Source organism: Thalassophryne amazonica, chromosome 10, assembly GCF_902500255.1.
Source record: "Thalassophryne amazonica chromosome 10, fThaAma1.1, whole genome shotgun sequence".
NCBI lineage: Eukaryota > Metazoa > Chordata > Actinopteri > Batrachoidiformes > Batrachoididae > Thalassophryne > Thalassophryne amazonica.
The window spans coordinates 81502225-81521081 of NC_047112.1; the positions used below are offsets into that span (position 1 = coordinate 81502225).

The following is an 18857-nucleotide window of genomic DNA, read 5'->3' on the forward strand; positions in this document are numbered from 1 at the left end:
AGGGAGAACATGCAAACTCCTCACAGAAAGGAGTAGGTGGGAAGCGATCCCACAGCCTTCTTGTTGTGAGGCAACAGTGCTAACCACCCAAATATTTATTCCCATACCGGGAGTTGAACCCGGGACACATGGGTGAAACCAGGAATCCTAACTGCTGGACCATATGGGAACTATAGTTATCCTGCTATTAGACAAACAGGTGAAAACTTTACATCCTTGACAGAGGTAATAACTAAAATATCAAGTGATGATTTGGAGCAGAAAGGAAAAGATTTTCCTTGGGAGTGATGTTGACAGACAGGACTAGGAATTAACATGTTATGGGACAGCGCAGGAGACCACGTTACAAAGGGGAGACAAATGGTTTGGGCATGTGCAGAGGAGGGATAAGGGGAAAATCTGGAGAAGGATGCTGAGGACTGATTTGACGGGCAAAAGAGGAAGACCAGAGAGGAGGTTTATGAATGTGCTGAGGGAGGACATGTAGGTGGCTGACATGATAGAGGGAGATGAAGAAGACAGGGTGAGATAGAGGCAGATATTCTGGCAACCCATAAGGAGTATGGTGTCTAAACCAAGTCTCGAGATGACTAATCACTCCTGATCCCCATCACACAGTTTCAAAAATGGCCATTTGATGGCAGTCTGTAGCCGAGTGTGACATGCCATTGGGCATGTCTTGTACTTGTACCCACTGTTATTTTGGATATTAATTTCATAGTCACGCTGCAAGGAAAATTTAATAACCTTTAATTTAGCAGCGCTTCAAAAGGTGAGGCAGCCAGTCATATAATATTGCGATCAGTGTTGCCACAGTTACTTCATTAGGAGCTGCCGACAACTTGTAACTAATAATCTAACTTTGTTACTCTTAAGATTGAGTAAATAGCAAAGTAACTAAGTTACTTTTCTGAGTACTCTGTGAGGGTTGGGAGTTACGGCAGTGAACTAGAACCAGAACTAAGCAGTCAGAGTAGAACCCCAGGATGCAGGTCAGCTCAGACACAAAGGATGGCTTTAAAGCACAGTTTTATGAAGCACAAATGAGATTCAAACCATTGTAGTGGAGACAAAACTTGTGGAGGAAATCCTCTTCATAAACTGGTGCAACCAAAATGAAGAATCTTCATACCAGAGTGATCAAGCTAAGAAGTCTTCTCCTCAAGACTGGAGAATTCCAAACATAGACAGAAATAACCAAGGAGTTTCTTTTCTTCAAAGATGGTGAGCTCAACAAAAACAGAGTTCCTTTCTACAAGGGAGACAAGTGTCAACACAAAAACAATTACACTGAGGAACTGTTCTTCATAAAAAGGAGTGCAAACTGAGAAGTCTGTCTTCAGAGGTGGGAATCAACTCAGGAATCTTCTTTATCAAAAAGTGACACACAAACTGAAGAAGCTGCTTCATAAGAGTAAAAATCAGACTATGTACAACTAAAGAATGTCTCTTCTTAGGAGTGGAATACAAACACAAAGACAAGACTCAACCAAGTCTTTTCTTCTTAACAAAAAGGTTCAAACCTATGACGGCATTTTAGGGCCACATAGAATTAGTTTTTTTAAGACTTCAAGAATAAACTCGTAATATTACGAGAATAAAGTCGTAATTTTAAGACTTTGAGAAAAAAGTCGTAATATTATGAGACTAAAGTCGTAATTTTATGAGAATAAAGTCGTAATATTACGAGAATAAATTTGGAATTTTACAAGAATAAAGTCATAATATTACGAGAATAAAGTCATAATATAATATTAAGACTTTTTTCTCGTAAAATTATAACTTTATTCTTGTAATATTACGACTTTTTTCTCGTAATATTATGACTTTTTTCTCATAATATTACGACTTTTTTCTCGTAATATTACGACTTTATTCTCAAAGTCCAAAAAATAAATAAATAAATAAATACATTCAATGTTGCCCTAAAACTCCGTCGTACAAACCTAGAGAACAGAGCAAACTCAGAAAGTCTGTTCTGAGTTTGCTCTGTTCTCTGGGTTTGAGTTCTGAGTAATGAGTTCAACTCCAGACTGCAAAAAACCAAGACCATACTCACTACCAAGAGTGGCAATTGGAAACACCATGGAAATGATGCCATCAAACTATAATATACCAAAGCCATACATTCATAAAAGCAATGGGCCCACAACTGAGGACAAGCAGGAGTCACTATAGATAGCCAGCCTTAATTGTTACAGGTGCAGACCCAAACAGGTGAACTTAATCAAAGGCTAATGATGTGTAGGAGATGTCAGAAAACACCAGAGGGCAGCAAACATTCAGACACTATATGAAATTGAAGAGAACAAAAGGGAACAACAGATGGCAGCAGATAGCCAGACAGTGCTAGAAACTAAGGAACAAAAAAGGCAAATGTAGACACTACTACTTGACAAGATAAAAGGTGAAAAAACAAGATGTGATAACCTAACAAGGAGACAGGAGCTAAAAGGAGATAAGAGTAGACAGACGCTGGGATTAACTGTTAGGACATAACACAAAGAGATGAGGGCAGAAATACGATAAGAGTAGATACGAGCTGGGGACAAATGTGAGAAGCAGAGAGGAGACACAAAACTAAAACCCCAGCACTGACAGAACCACAACAGTCTCACTCTTAAAAATAACCAAATTAGATCACTAGTTACTTTCTTAGTTACATTCAGCAGCTGCCGACAAGTTGTCTGTGGCTGCTAATGAAGTAACTGTATAAAGTAACTGTATAAAGTAACTACTAAAGTAAATTTCAAAGTTACTGTGGCAGCACTGATTGTGATCAGTTAAATTTGAGTAAAGATGTTTGTTTTTGTTTTTGAAAGGTAGTGACCTCCAAATGCCCCACACTCGGAGTCACACTGAAGGTGCCAGTGATTATTGAGAGTGTGGTGAAGGTTCTGATTAAGGTTCAGGTATAAGGTATAGAGTTTGGTTACATGTTAGGATCAAGGTAAGCATTAGGGTTAAGCTTGGGGTCAGGGTGGTGGTTTTTGTGGAGGTCACATGCTTCCGGTGTAAAGCTGAACTCCACTTTTTTCATGTTCTGCAGGCAGATGTGTCAAGCTGCATTCACATGTAGCCTGTAGGCAGTAGATGTAAACTGGATGTTCCATTCTTTTTAATGTAAAGTTTAATGTAATGTAATCTTCATCACCTGGATTTAATCCGATAAATGTTAATAATTTGCGTGATATTACAGAGAGGAATGAAACTATAACCTCAGAAAAAGTTAACTTTTTAAAATTGCCATCTTTCAATTTAGTAAATTATTGTCTGTGTTGAAGGCGGCATGGTGGAATAGTGGTTTGCACTGATGCCTCACAGCAAGATGGTTGTGTGTTCGCTTTCGCTCTTTCTGTGTGGAGTAAGCGGATATAGAAAATTAATGACTTGTCTGTGTTGTTAGCGTTAAAAATCTTCCATCCTCACCTTCAGTCATGTGGGGAGGTGATGGTCTAGTGGTGAAGCGTTGGGCTTGGAACCAGAGGATCCTTGTTTTAAACCCCAGTCTGACTGGAAAATCACTAAGGGCCCTCGGGCAAAGTCTTTAATCCTTGAGTTGCTCCCGGTGTGTAGTGAGCACCTTGCATGGCAGCACCCTGACATCGATGTGTGTTTGTTTGTGTGAAAGGGTGGTGAGGCATAATTGTAAAGCGCTTTGAGAATCTGATGCAGATGGAAAAGCGCTATATAAACGCAATGTACCATTCAGACAAAAGGAATTTGCTATAACGGTTTTTCTGCCACCGACATGTGAACACAGCGTCAGGTTAACATTAGCGGCTGTCCAAATGAGACTCACCTAAAGCTAACCACTGCTTAAAAATTAATACGTAAAAAAAACATTCTAAGTCAATGTTTACTTGTGATTCCACAAATAAAACCAAAAGAACATGCGTCACTGCAGCCCGAGCTGTGAATGTTCTTCTTTTAAAGCTTTCATACTTTTGTGAGCATCTTGTGTGTATGTGCGTGCAATTATTACCTATCACATGACTGACACTCTTCATCTTAAGACCTTCCTGCCCTGAACTCAATCACAGGCGTGACAGCAGATCCTTTCGACAAACAGCAGCGATCCAAGCAAATGTCAGTGATGTGTTGGCGTTCCACCTCAGTGTGGACAACCCAACACCCAGCAGTAACCTCAACGCGTCGATAGCAGCCGCTTCTTCATCATCGCATCTCACTGTTCTAGACTCCAGGACAAACTCGATCTGTCCCACTTCCTCCAGTCTGCCGCTCCGCTCTGTGGAGCGCATGTGTGTGTGCTGCTGGAGTTGTTCTGTCATTCTCTGGTCACTTTTTCCAGTTCAGCTGTGGTAAAGCAGCTGTTCTGTGAGCAGCTGGCAGCCTATCAGCAGTCAGAGAGGGAGGAGAGTCAAAGTCGGCTTCAAAAAGAAACCCAAACCGGAGGGCGTGAGCTTCAGTCTGTTTGTATGTCAGTGTGTGTGTGTGTGGATCCATGTGCATTTCATTTTTTGGTCAGAGGGCCAGTATGTGTGTGTGGAGGACTGTGGTGAACAACTCAGTAAGATACAGCTTACAGCAGTACCATTTATGCACCAGTGGATATAGCCGTAAAACATCTAAGGAGTATTTTTACAGCAAAACAGGGTATTGTAATCGGTCCTGTGTGTCTGTCGGTCTGTGAAAAAGATAACTCAAAGCCGGGGCACTGTGATAACAGTTAGATGCACGGTCATTGCACAGGTGCCGTGCCTCAGAAGTACTAAACAAGTACTCCACACCTACGATTTGTGCAGTCCGCAAGACAGAAGTACATCTTATTCTCCACCCCTATGTGCAACACAGGTGATAACACTCCATCTGGGTCTATATACTGGGGAGATCGTGTAGCGTGTAGCATTGGAAAAGGAAAGAAGAGGGCAACTCCAGGATATTATTCCACGGCATGCACCAGACGCACCGTGAAAATACCCACCATGGTGTTGAGTGCAGGAGCTCTGTGCTATAATGCGGCACAGACCCAATACAGCTTGGGACTCCGACGAGGGCGGTTGCATCTCCTCCACTCTCCCTTATCTCTGTTCTCTGCTTTTAACCTTCAAGTCCCTACTTCACCAGACTGTGAATTCCTCAAATTATATTGGATACTGGATCTATTGGACTACTATTGGATTAACCATGGAATTGATCAGCTGGTCTTTGAACGCTATTGACACCATTTTTTCTACAAGAAGGTCAGGACCGGGGGATCCTACCTTCCCAGATGGAACATATCCTACAGGCTATGTTCTCGACTCCTGGAGTTCCTGGCGTGTGGCATGCTTGACCCCTTTCTCTGTTGAGGGCATCGAGGATTTATTCATTTTTTGTCTTATGGTAGCAGGGCTGGTACTTTTTGGCTTATGTGCTGCCCTGATCTACCGGAAAATTGGCAAGACAGCGGCAACAAGAAGCACGGCCGCTCGCTTGTCCGTCATGATTAACGAGGTTGGCAAGTCCCCAATAACTTTACCTTTGCTTAAACTCTTTCACATTCATTTTGGGATTGACCTTAAACAAAAGACAAAGCTTGGTGAGAAGTGGGCAAAGGACAAAGGAGGAGTAGGGGAACAAAGAGACAAATATTAAATATCTTTTTAACCAATTTCACAGCATTGTCTTGGTGGCTCTGGTATTATTGTATGGTTGTGAGACAGAATGCTAACCAGTGGCCTCAAACAATAACTACATATATTTTGTGTTCAACGTGGAGACTTCTGTCTGGACTCCGCATACATTTTGTTTGTATTTGTGTCCATTTTCTGAAAATTTAGATATACGGGAATCAGAGGGCATTATAGCCGAAGTTCAATCAAGACACACCCTTAAAGCGAAAGTCCAATCCATGACTATTTTAAGGAGAGTTTTATAGATAAAATCTTGTCATGAACTATTTAATGGATCCACATACCATCTCCATCTATACCGCTGCCACCTCGGAGTACTTATACCATCACATTTGATATTGTCAGAAATTTTCAAAACGGTCTACAATGCCCTCTAGTGGAACATCCATGCCTATGTAAAGGATGTGTGGAGGAATCTGAATATTGTATGTGATGGCTACATGGTTTGAAGTGCACTATAGATTTACAGTATGTGCGTAAATGGAGCATAAATGGGCCTTTACCAAAGCCATGTTTTTCTGATTGCTACACGTTGTAAAGACTCATGTGTCATGATGTCATGGCTGACGTCAACCTCTGCATCAAGCAACAAGGAAAACAACTGCACTGTTGCTCAAAACCTGTATAGGCCTACATTTCTCCACAAAGAATATTGATCGGGAACTAATAACAAATTGGCAGATAAGCGGAACTAATAATGGTATTGAAATCATGTAAATTCTTACCAGTTCCCATCCCTAAACTGGTGCATCACTGCTGATGAGATCAGAAAATTAGGAGGATTCCAGCTGGAAAGATGTGATGCTCAAATTGATGACGTGCCTGATGAAGAAACTACACTTCAATTCAGTCTTTATATTAAAAGCCAAGTAGCCTCTGTGTACGTGTGTGCCTGCATGTAACTTTGATCACGGAGAAACTGGGGAGAGTTGAAATTTGCTGTTTGGTATGCTTATGTGTTTTGGATCAAGGATGAACACCGTGAAAATGGAAAGTTGATAGGACTAACACAAGTGGTTTATTACTCTGTGGTAACCAGACAAGCTCTGAACAAAGGAAATATCTCAACCTTGCCAGTTGTAAAACATGACATCAACTAAATGTGACAAATAATCAATACAATTATTCACAAAACTTTCAGTTAAAATCATTATAGAAACTTTGCTACCTATTTTATAAACACTACCCAAGCTAGAACCCGTGGATTCCTCGTGCAACACCCTAGTTCCTTTATATAGCGCTAAATAAGCTACAACATAAGCTGCTCAAAGGGGCCTCACAACGGTAAAGTCTGACCTTGTCCACTCCCTGAGTAAGCACGTAGGCAACAGTGATAAGGAAAAATTCCCACAGGCATTTTTTGAGGAAGAAACCTCAAGCAGATCAGACTCAAATGGGTGGCCACCTGCTTTGGTCATACTAAGAATAACAAAAATCAAATAATCAAAGCACAACAATTGTCAAACATTCAAACAGAGATGATGAAAGTTAGCATCCGGATAATAACAGGTCCAGAGCGCAACATGGGCTCGGTTTCATGCGGCAGTCTAATCTTTTAGTCTACCAAGCTTACTTAGTTGACTAAGGTTAGTAGCCCATCATTACCTGTCTAATCGCCATTTCACATCTACGACTAAACTTGTAGATTAGCAGTCTTACATTAGTCGACCATTTTCACAGTTATAGCAGCCTTCCGAGTGCCGTTGGTAAGAAACACCTCCAATGCGCAACAGTTTTGTTTACTTCCGGGTTGGTCTGTCTGCTACAAACATGGCTGAGTCCGCCTCGGCATCTGTAAATATCTCCAATGGATTATTCCGATCCCACCGCAAGTCTCTCCTTCCTCCTCCAGCTGCCTTTTGTGAGGTAAGACACTGAAGTTTTGTTGGCTAAAATAAGATTAGCCTCCTCTGTACCAGTCGGGTAACGCAAACGTTTAGCTGAGTAAGTGCTTTGTGCAATGACTAATGTGTCGACTAAGTGAGTTTAGTCCACTAAACAAGTTTAGACTGTTTTATGAAACCAGGCCCTGACCCACAATTCATCATTATGTGACTTGTGGCAATACAAAATGTGCTCAGACAGGGGACTGCTAGATGAACACCGTAATTATCCTGGTCCAGTATACAACTGCAATCTTTATCTTATGCTTGATGTGTTAACTAGCTAAATGATTGAATGATAAAAGTTCACACCTTCCTCAGGCAAACTGTTTTATTCTGCAAAATCTGGAGTTGTGCATCAGTGCTTCAGTGATAGAAGAGTGTTCCATGTTTTGTGATTCACTTTCTTACAGTAGATGTTATGAATACCACTGCAGTATAATCCTTGAGATTTTTTATTAAAAAAAAAAACACTAGCAGTGGTACACGGCTTTGCCCAGATGAAGAACAAATAAGCCAATAATTAACAAGTAGACATGTATATACATATTTCACTAGCTAATTTTGGAGAAGAGAGGGTTCTTGGTACTTAGAGCCTTTAACCATTGTGGGCTTAGATTTTTTCATTTCTGTGCCCTGTAGTTACCAGATTTTAAGCATTTTTCCTTGAGGGAGCTATGCACTCCCTGAGTCTTCACTTTATTTATAGCCTACGTACAGTAGAACCACATGCTGCAGTGATGCATATAAGAAACTGCTCATGCACATTTAGACACACACACACACACACACATTGTTTTCTACACAATGCGGCTCAAACTGCCGGACGTGTTCTGAGAACCCAAAAGCTTCCTGTAGCAGCATAAACACTATTTTCTTTACATTACTGTATTTTCAGACTTTATGTGTGATGAAGTGGATGGACATAATTCTTTCTCACTTTGTGGAACATTCCAAAAACAACTTTCAGTAAAAGAAGTGTTTAAAAAAATGCGACTGGTGCAACTCATGCACACACACACCTGAAAACAGACAAAAACAGATGGAATCTTGGTGAATATAGATCCCAATGCAGTAGTGCAGTGGTTCTCAAAATGGGGGGTGTGTACAAGCTCAGTCAAGCACGTGCTATCTCAAGCATAACACAGCTATCCACCATGCACGGAAACTGCCTTGCCTCCTGATTGGAAACAATCCAGGTAGACCCCCAGTCCATCACATCCTCCTGGAAGTAGCTATTTATCTGCTGCAACCAGGTGATGTATGAGTACCACCTTGGGCTTTGCCAACTACCGAGGTCCTCAGCACTTTGGCACCTATGTGCTGGATCATGCTTAATTTGTAACTTGTATGCTTCATCAAGGGCTCCCTGAGTCATAGCTGTTTGGACACAAAGTGATTCCAGTGGCACTCAAGGATTCTTCATAGAGACGTGGTACCAAAGATATCCAATCATCACATTAGGTTACTGTTGTCCAAAAACCCTGTCTTGAGGTTGAACATGCATACTGCAAATCCATTTAGGGTGTGTCCAAGCACACACACTGTTATCAAGAGGGTGCATGTTCTGAATGCAAACCTGAGCGTTATGCATAAAGGAGCAAGGTTAGAACGCCACATTATACAAGAGGGTGCTTTGAGCATTTTGTAAGTACATCATGAAAATGGCAAAACACGGTGTCACCAACTATCCTCTTTCAACTGGAGTCCAAGGTGCACATCACTGTGGAACTGAATGGATGTATGTGAAATGTGTGGAGAGGTTTTCTGGTGATTAACTGCATTTATGCACGCAAGGAGACCAAGCACATGTGTAGTGTGGAAAAAAGACATAGTGCTTAAAGTTACCATGACAGCTGGATTTACACCTACATGCATACTGCATTCTTTTGTGAGTCATGATAGCACTACTTTCAACGGGAAACTGTTCTTCTGTTTGTGCGCTGTGATGCATTTAGAGTCATCTTTCTTTGGCTGTTATATGTTTGGAGTGTGTGATTTTTGTTTGTAAAATGTTTTGTATCAAAGTAGAAGTTGTTATACATTTATTATCAGCGCATACTATTTCAAATCCTGTTTAACATTTGTACCTCTTGAAACTGAAACAATCCCTTGTTCACTCACATTATCTCACACAGCCCCAGCTGCAGGCAAGAAGAAAAGTAGCAGTAATATGTGAGGCAAATAAGTATTTGATCCACTGTCGAGTTTGCAAGTTTTCTGACCTACAAAGAATGGAGAGGTCTGTAATTTTTGTCCTAGGTACACTTCGACTGTGACCCACATGATGGATCTATGTAATTATTAAAATACTCTATACAAATGATCCTGGATCTGCATCCAGGGTAGATTTAAATATGAAAATGTCTATATGGCGAATACTGATTGTCTTCAATATTGATACATTTGCTGCAAAGTTCAACAACAGAGAAAAGACACACGTACACATGTTGTACAGTTTGTGTTATTTTTGGGTGGTCATTCCCTGGGTTCTAGGGGAAGGAGGCTTCCTATTGGCTCTCAGGAAGAAGGCGTCAGTAAGGGAAGACAATCAGAGGATGTCTAATGACCGGATCTGCTGATAACAGGGCTCACACACACGTACACACACATGTACACTAGTCACCATCATATGATGAGATGCAGAGTTGAGATGAAAAATTCAAAGTAAGAATGACTAACAGCAAACACAGCATGACTCATTGCTGACTTCACAACATTGAGTTGCATAAAAAATGCAAGTTTTACTACATGAGTGTAAACTTCTTTGTGTAAGCCTGATCCCGTCAGATCTCAGAAGCTAAGCAGTGCAGGATCTGGTTAGTACTTGGATGGGAGACCTCTTTGGAACACCAGCGGCTGTGTGTTTCTCCAGGTGAAACTGGAGTTGCGTCAGGAAGGCATCCGGCGTAAAACCTGTGCCAAATACCGATTCAGATCTGCCTGTATCCACTGTGGTGACCCCGAACAAAACAGGAGCAGTTGAATGGACAACAACTATCAATGTTCCACTGATAGGACTAATATTTTTGGAGAAATTATGGATATAACGTAACAACAGTGAACAATGGATGTTGATAAATACATTCTGGACTCTAAAATCATTATAAAAACTTTGCATAATTTATTACCACCCTTGAAAAATGTCAGCTACCTATTTTATAAACACAACCCAATCTAGAGCCCATGGATCCCCTTGTCAGCACAAGAAAGAGTATGCTTGAAGCTTATTTAAAGTTTTCTGCACAACATTTAGACAAACCTGTGAAATACTGGGAGAATATATTTTGGTCAGATGAGGCCAAAATTTAACTCTTTGGATGCCATAATACATACCATAAATGGCACTGCACATCACCCCAAAAACACCATACCAACAGTGATGCTTAGAGGTGGGAACATGATGGTGTGGGGATGTTTTTCAGTAGGTGGCACTGGTAAAATTCATATAATTGAAGGAAGGAGGAATAGAAAAATGTACTGAGACATTCTTGAAAAAAAATCTGCTGCCATCTACCAGGATGATGAAGATGAAACCAGGGTGGCCAGCCAATCAGCTGACTTGAAACCAATAGAAGATCTATGGAAAGAACTAAAGATCAAAGTTCATAGAAGAGGTCCACAGAACCTACAAGATTTGAAAACTGTTTGTGTGTCCACACAGGAGGCATCTTGAAACTTTTTCCCTGTGTCATTCCATTTTTTGCACAAAACATATTTGTTTTGGTTTCTTTTCCTGTTTGTATTAGTTGGGTTGATGCCGACATCTGGTCAAAACATCATGTCGTAGGACCTTTAGAAATATATTTACTGAGAAAGTGATGTGTTCAATACTTATTTTACCCGCTCTGTGTGTGTGTGTGTGTGTGTGTGTGTGTGTGTGTGTGTGTGTGTGTGTGTGTGTGTGTGTGTGTGTACACATATATATCTATAGTGTGTGTGTGTATATATATACACACACACACTATACTCAACAAAAATATAAACGCAACACTTTTGGTTTTGCTCCCATTTTGTATGAGATGAACTCAAAGATCTAAAACTTTTTCCACATACACAATATCACCATTTCCCTCAAATATTGTTCACAAACCAGTCTAAATCTGTGATAGTGAGCACTTCTCCTTTGCTGAGATAATCCATCCCACCTCACAGGTGTGCCATACCAAGATGCTGATTAGACACCATGATTAGTGCACAGGTGTGCCTTAGACTGCCCACAATAAAAGGCCACTCTGAAAGGTGCAGTTTTATCACACAGCACAATGCCACAGATGTCGCAAGATTTGAGGGAGCGTGCAATTGGCATGCTGACAGCAGGAATGTCAACCAGAGCTGTTGCTCATGTATTGAATGTTCATGTCTCTACCATAAGCCGTCTCCAAAGGCGTTTCAGAGAATTTGGCAGTACATCCAACCAGCCTCACAACCACAGACCATGTGTAACCACACCAGCCCAGGACCTCCACATCCAGCATGTTCACCTCCAAGATCGTCTGAGACCAGCCACTCGGACAGCTGCTGAAACAATCGGTTTGCATAACCAAAGAATTTCTGCACAAACTGTCAGAAACTGTCTCAGGGAAGCTCATCTGCATGCTCGTCGTCCTCATCGGGGTCTCGACCTGACTCCAGTTCGTCGTCGTAACTGACCTGAGTGGGCAAATGCTCACATTCGCTTGCGTTTGGCACGTTGGAGAGGTGTTCTCTTCACGGATGATGCAAAGGAGATGTGTTGCACTGCATGAGGCAAATGGTGGTCACACCAGATACTGACTGGTATCCCCCCCAATAAAACAAAACTGCACCTTTCAGAGTGGCCTTTTATTGTGGGCAGTCTAAGGCACACCTGTGCACTAATCATGGTGTCTAATGAGCATCTTGGTATGGCACACCTGTGAGGTGGGATGGATTATCTCAGCAAAGGAGAAGTGCTCACTATCACAGATTTAGACTGGTTTGTGAACAATATTTGAGGGAAATGGTGATATTGTGTATGTGGAAAACGTTTTAGATCTTTGAGTTCATCTCATACAAAATGGGAGCAAAACCAAAAGTGTTGCATATATATATATATATATATATATACACACACACACAACACTTTACATTAGTGACAACCACTTTCTAAAACACAGGACAAGAATGGTGAATTGAAAATATTTTTTCTTATTGTATATATTATAGCATATAATATTAAACTCAGTGCAGGAAATGATGCCGTAAACCTTCTTGGGATAGTTACTCCATCCATTGTTGATCTGGATTTTTTTCAAAATTGTATAATTACTGTATTGTTTCACTACAATCAAAAGTGCAACATTATTGCAAATGTTGCTTTCATGTGATTATAAAAAAATTCAACTGACAAACCCTTGTAAAAACAACTGCAGTTGAAGAGAAGTGATGATAATGATGATGATGATGATGATAACAACCTCTAATCAGAAGATGATTGCAATATTTAAAGGGATGAGTGTTGCCCCGTGTCAGTCTGAGGCCGAGTATATGTAAAACTGCGTTGTACGGTTCATGAATGCATCACCCTGTATATGACTATTTCCTGGTCACATATGATGTAACAGTAGATTATTTGAGTGTTCATGGGAAAGCTGAAAAAGTCTCTTAAGATGTTTTTTTTTTTTTTTTTTTTTTACTTTGATGGTGAGATCTTTCTATAATGGTTTCATTCTGGAACTGAAGCAATGTTTGAAACTACCTGGAAATCAGCTTCATCTGAAAAACAGCTGTTACCAGCTATTCTGGACCTTTGTTATCCAGCTGGGTCTGAAATTAATACCAGACTGCACAGGACGAACACAAAGACAATTTTTAGGTCTACTCTGATAAACCGTGCCTGGTACGGAAGATCTTCAATACCAGGCACAGCAGCAACTGCAAACGCTTTTATGAAAGCGCTGGAGTCATGTGGAGCTTTCCATATCTGCAGATAGTGGACTTGTAAATGTTTACAGTGCAAACATTTAACATTTATCATACAAATAGGAGGGAGATGGAGCTCAAGTAGTCCTCAAAAAAGAAAGAAAAACACAATGGATCAAATGTGGATCACAAACACATAACTGGGACTCGGAAATAAAGAATGACAGAGGCAGGGAATAAAGTCAAAGGAAGGTCTTTACTGATATCAAAGTTCATACATGGGTAATCAGTCCACACACTCAACAGTGTCAAAAAGGGCAAGGGAAAAATCCAGGACAATAAACAGGCACGGGTTTCAGCAGTAATCAGTCCTACAAAGTCAAAAGTATCCGATAAGGGTGACGCAAAATAATAAGAGAACAAATATTCAGAGCCTGTAAACATGAAATGATGTGAAATGATGTGAAAAGGTGTGAACAAGAGACAATAGACAATCTGGTACTGGTGAGATGAAACAAGAATGCACTGGTGGTGCAGGTGAACACATTCACCACACCACAAGACTGCCCTGGGTCCTGGATGGCAGTGTTAATTTCATCAGATGAGACGAGATGAAACAAAATATCTTAATCAACAACCATTTTTTTTCATGATGAAAAAGAGACAAATTTCTTGTGTTTTGAAATTTTAGCTCAGTGATTAATTTATACTTTGTATTTGTCATGAGCATACACACACACACACACACACACACACACACATATACAGTATATATATATATATATATATGTGTGTGTGTGTGTGTGTGTGTGTGTGTGTATAGTAAGTAAGTCTCTTTGGCTGCTCCTTTGTTTGCACTGGGGGTTGACACATTAAATCCAAGGTGGATCTGCATGTTGAATTGGCACAAGTTTTACGATGCCCTTCCTGGTACAACTCCACGTTACATGGAGAAATGTGGCAAGGGTGGGATTTGAACCGGGAACCTTCCACACTGAAACCAAGTGCATTAATCACTTGGCCACCACCCCTGCTTATATATACATATGTATATTTTTTTTATTTCTATGGGGGGCACATTTATAAGCTTTTGCTTCTGCCTACACCCTTTCGACCAGATGGGGTACGCCGTTAAATTTTTCTCTTTAGGAGCTTTTTTGTTATTTGGGGAGGTGATGGTCTAGTGGTTAAAGTGTTGGGCTTGAGACCAGATGATTGTCTGTTCAAATCCCAGTCTGACTAGAAAATCACTAAGGGCCCTTGGTTGCTCCCGGTGTGTAGTGAGCACCTTGTATGGCAACACCCTGACATCAGGGTGAATGTGAGGCATTATTTGTAAAACCCTTTGAGTGTCTGATGCAGATGGAAAAACGCTATATAAATGCAGTCCATTTACCATTTTTGAGTCTGTTACAAATGAAAATAAATTCATTCATTCATTCATTCAACATCATCAGTATTAAGTCTATGCATATTTAGTAGGGAAAAAGAATTTCCAAACAAAGTTTGCTAGCCATCTTGTAAAACAGCTGGTATTTTGAAAATGTGAGTAGCCTCTAAGCAAAGAGTAATGTCAGAGTTTTTTTGTTGTTGTTTTTGTTTTTGTTTGCCCAATTTAGTGCTTATACCACCATTTGAAAAATTCCCCTGAAACATTCTGTTACACTATAATGTAAAAAATAATACCATTGACAAGGCTTCTAATCAGCACAGATAGAACAGTTTGTAGTACTGTCAAAAATTCAAAAAGAACTTAAAATGTATTTATAGATGTTGAAAACCACAATAAATGTCCTATAAGGTCGAATATATAAGTAGATGGCCTTAATTTAATTGTACATTTTAAGCTTCGAAATGCCAGCTGGTTTCAACCACCTGTGGTCTCCTTCAGGCTGGAGACAAGAAAGATAAAAGACAGTCAAACTGAGGCACTACTGTAGGTGTGTTCAAACAAAAATAAACTGTCCTAGTGTGTTTCCATCCTCTCTTTACTGTCAACTGTTGCACAGGAACCAGTGCAGGCAGTATCGACTGCATCAGATACCTACCAATATGACCGCCATAGTAATACCAGACTGTTCCAGGTTTGCTATTGATTAAATGAGCTTCAGGTCAGGTCACTTTATTAGACACAATAAAAGTCTGCTGCATGACATCAGGGTTAGCATGGTGGATTTGAGCTTAGCACTGTTGCCTCTCAGCATGAAGGTCCTGGGATCCCACCTAGTCCTTTGTGTGTGGAGTTTGCGTTTGTGTCTCCAGGTGCTCCGGTTTCCTCCCACTTCCAGGATTAGGGTAGGTGGGTTGGTGATGCTAAACTGACCATAGGTGTGAATGTGTCATGGTTTCCCCCTGCCCGGGCCTGTGTTGTGCTTTGTCCCCTGTCTGTGTCTGTCTTCTTTTCTTTGATCCCTTTTGGCCCATTTTTTGATCATCTGTTTGTGTTACTTTAGTCACTGGTTTTGTTTTCTGTTTATCATTTATTTTCTGTTTATCATACTTTAGTCATGTGTTTAGTGCCATTCTAGTTTCTATCCTGCCTTTGTTTTTCACCACTGTGTAGTCATTAGTTGTATTATCTGCTATTCTTTAGCCACATGTGAGTTCCGTTCTAGTTTCGTGTTGCCTTTGTTTTCTTGATCTATTTTTGGTTTTTACATTTGTTTCCTGTTTTAATTCTTTGTTCCTTCATATTGGGTTTTCTTTATTTTATTTTTATTTATTTCTTAGGCCTGGGGTTTTGTTCATCTTTAATTTTGGTATTTTACATTGATCACAGCAGGTTTTGGGTTCTTCTTTTAGTTAGGTTCTGTCCAATTTGCGTTTGTCTAACTGCACGCGCTTCTCTGGTGTTCAGGGTTTGGTACGGGTGTGTCTTGTCCCTTTTGTTTGCCACGCCCCCTTCCTGATTGTTCTCTCACACCTGTGGCTCATTTTCCTAATCACCGCCTGTTCTATTTAAGCCCTCTGTGTTTCCCACTTTGGGGCCAGTTCGTTGTGATCTCGTATCCTTATTCCAGCCATTTGCCATAGTCCTGTTTTTTGCCTTGCCTTGTATTGAGCCTGTGTTTTTTCGGATATCGCTTTTGCCTCAGCCCTTGTTACATTGTCTCTCCAAGTTACTTAACCCCGCTTGTTTTCGACCACGCCATTTGCCTTGCACCTGACTATACCTCTGCAACGCTGCCTGACTACCAGTGTACCGCACCATTGCTTGGTTCAATGATAAAGTTCCTTTTAACTCTTGCACCTTGTCTGAGAGTCTGCATATTGTCTGCGCCATGTCGCCTTGCAGTATGACAGAATAAGTTTGTCTGTCTATATTTGGCCCTGTGACAGACAATTGTCCTGTCCAGGGTGCACCCTGCCTCTCGCTTAATGACCTCTGGAATAGGCTCCAGCTCCCCCATGACCTTTAAGTTTAATAAGCGAGTATAGGAATGAATGAATATAGGACATAAAATACAATGTGCAAGAGATCCTGCCAGCAAAAAAGTCCACTTAAATGAAATACATCAATATAGACAATGAATGAATGAAAGACATTGTATCTGAAATCTTCAAACAAAAAAACAAACTCTGATACTTAAGCAGGAAATGCAACACTTTGGAGTAATGGAGTGGAATTCATTAGCTGACACACACACACACACACACACACACACACACACACACACACACACACACACACACACACCTCTAAAATATGATATCACTCGTCTAGCGCTTCTCAGGAGCTGACTGACAGGAGGTTGCAGGAAAAGTGCTTCCTTCTGTGTTTTTACTGTGCATTATTTATTTTTTAGCAAGGACGAGCGCCATGAGCACAAGTTAAGCCTGGTTCACAGGACAGGATTTTAAAATGATCTTTAGGTTTCTAAAACCTGAGAGACCACACATGTGAAGATAAAAAATCATAGCTCTAACAGGTTTGGTCGTACAGTGTGTGGTGTTCAGCCACATGGTAAGGACAACAACACCACACACGAACAGATGTCACACACGAACATTCACATCTCAGACAGGAAATCTCGCAAAATCTCTCGAGATTAAACGTGACTTCAGAGTAAACAAACGGAGGTACTTTGTGGACTATTTAAAACAGAGGGGAAAAAAATGATACAAAAAGAAAAAGGTGTTCTTTAAAGGAGTGGAGACAGCGCGACCACCGGACTTTCTGGTAAGTCAGAACAGCTGTTTTGATTTTATTTTCTGCTCCATGCGTCCATCACCTCACTTTCTGATTGGCTGCACGTCACATTCAGCAGGCTGCGTGCACGTTTGTGGTCGGAGGACACAACACACGCTGCGATATCGGGCCAAAAAAATGTTGAACATGTTGAAGATAAGGTCTGATATCGGCCTAATTATCCTGCCGTGTGAACCCGGCCTCAGGTGCACATATGCATATATATCTTTCAGGACAGTTGCTCATATAATGGGTTTACTTTGGGTAAGCCTACTGTGCACTGGAGGTACCAAAATAAAAAAGGTAGACTGAATGTGTACATACAGTTAAAGTGACGGTATGAAGTATTTAGGGTGTTCATGAGCAGAAATCAATCAATCAATCAATCAACTTTTTTCTTATATAGCGCCAAATCACAACAAACAGTTGCCCCAAGGCGCTCCACATTGCAAGGCAAGGCCATACAATAATTATGAAAAATTATGAAAAACCCCAACGGTCAAAACGACCCCCTATGAGCAAGCACTTGGCCACAGTGGGAAGGAAAAACTCCCTTTTAACAGGAAGAAACCTCCAGCAGAACCAGGCTCTGGGAGGGGCAGTCTTCTGCTGAGACTGGTTGGGGCTGAGGGAAAGAACCAGGAAAAAGAGATCGATCACTAATGATTAAATGCAGAGTGATGCATACGGAGCAAAAAGAGAAAGAAACAGTGCATCATGGGAACCCCCCCACAGTCTACGTCTAAAGCAACATAACCAAGGGATGGTCCAGGGTCACCCGATCCAGCCCTAACTATAAGCCTTAGCGAAAAGGAAAGTTTTAAGCCTAATCTTAAAAGTAGAGAGGGTATCTGTCTCCCTGATCTGAATTGGGAGCTGGTTCCACAGGAGAGGAGCCTGAAAGCTGAAGGCTCTGCCTCCCATTCTACTCTTACAAACCTTAGGAACTACAAGTAAGCCCGCAGTCTGAGAGCGAAGCGCTCTAATGGGGTAATATGTTACTACGAGGTCCCTAAGATAAGATGGGACCTGATTATTCATCTGTTCATTTGTGTCTAATTACCTGCAACCAGTGGTGGGCACAGATAACCAAAAAATTTACTTAGATAACAGATAATCAGATAACTGAAAAGTTATCTTTTATAAAGCTAAACCGATAAACCACCCAAAAATTTATCGGAAGCTACAGATAACCGATAAATTCCAGTGTTGTCTCCAGTACACTTGCAACTATTAACAAACTGATTTTGAGTTTTAACACCACGA

General features: G+C 40.8%; 1 protein-coding gene across 9 annotated transcripts in view; it reads right to left on the minus strand.

The window, feature by feature from the left end:
• The window catches only part of mcf2l2 (MCF.2 cell line derived transforming sequence-like 2), a 373245-nt gene that overhangs the window by 317570 nt on the left and 36818 nt on the right, over positions 1-18857 (minus strand). The window contains exon 1 of one of the 9 annotated variants that reach the window (XM_034180347.1): positions 3986-4089. The exons of the other annotated variants lie outside the window; for them this stretch is intronic. Coding sequence (XP_034036238.1) covers positions 3986-4010 — 25 coding nt within the window. The 5' untranslated portion in view covers positions 4011-4089. Of the gene's footprint in view, positions 1-3985; positions 4090-18857 lie in introns of those variants that run through there. 9 annotated transcript variants of the gene reach the window in all.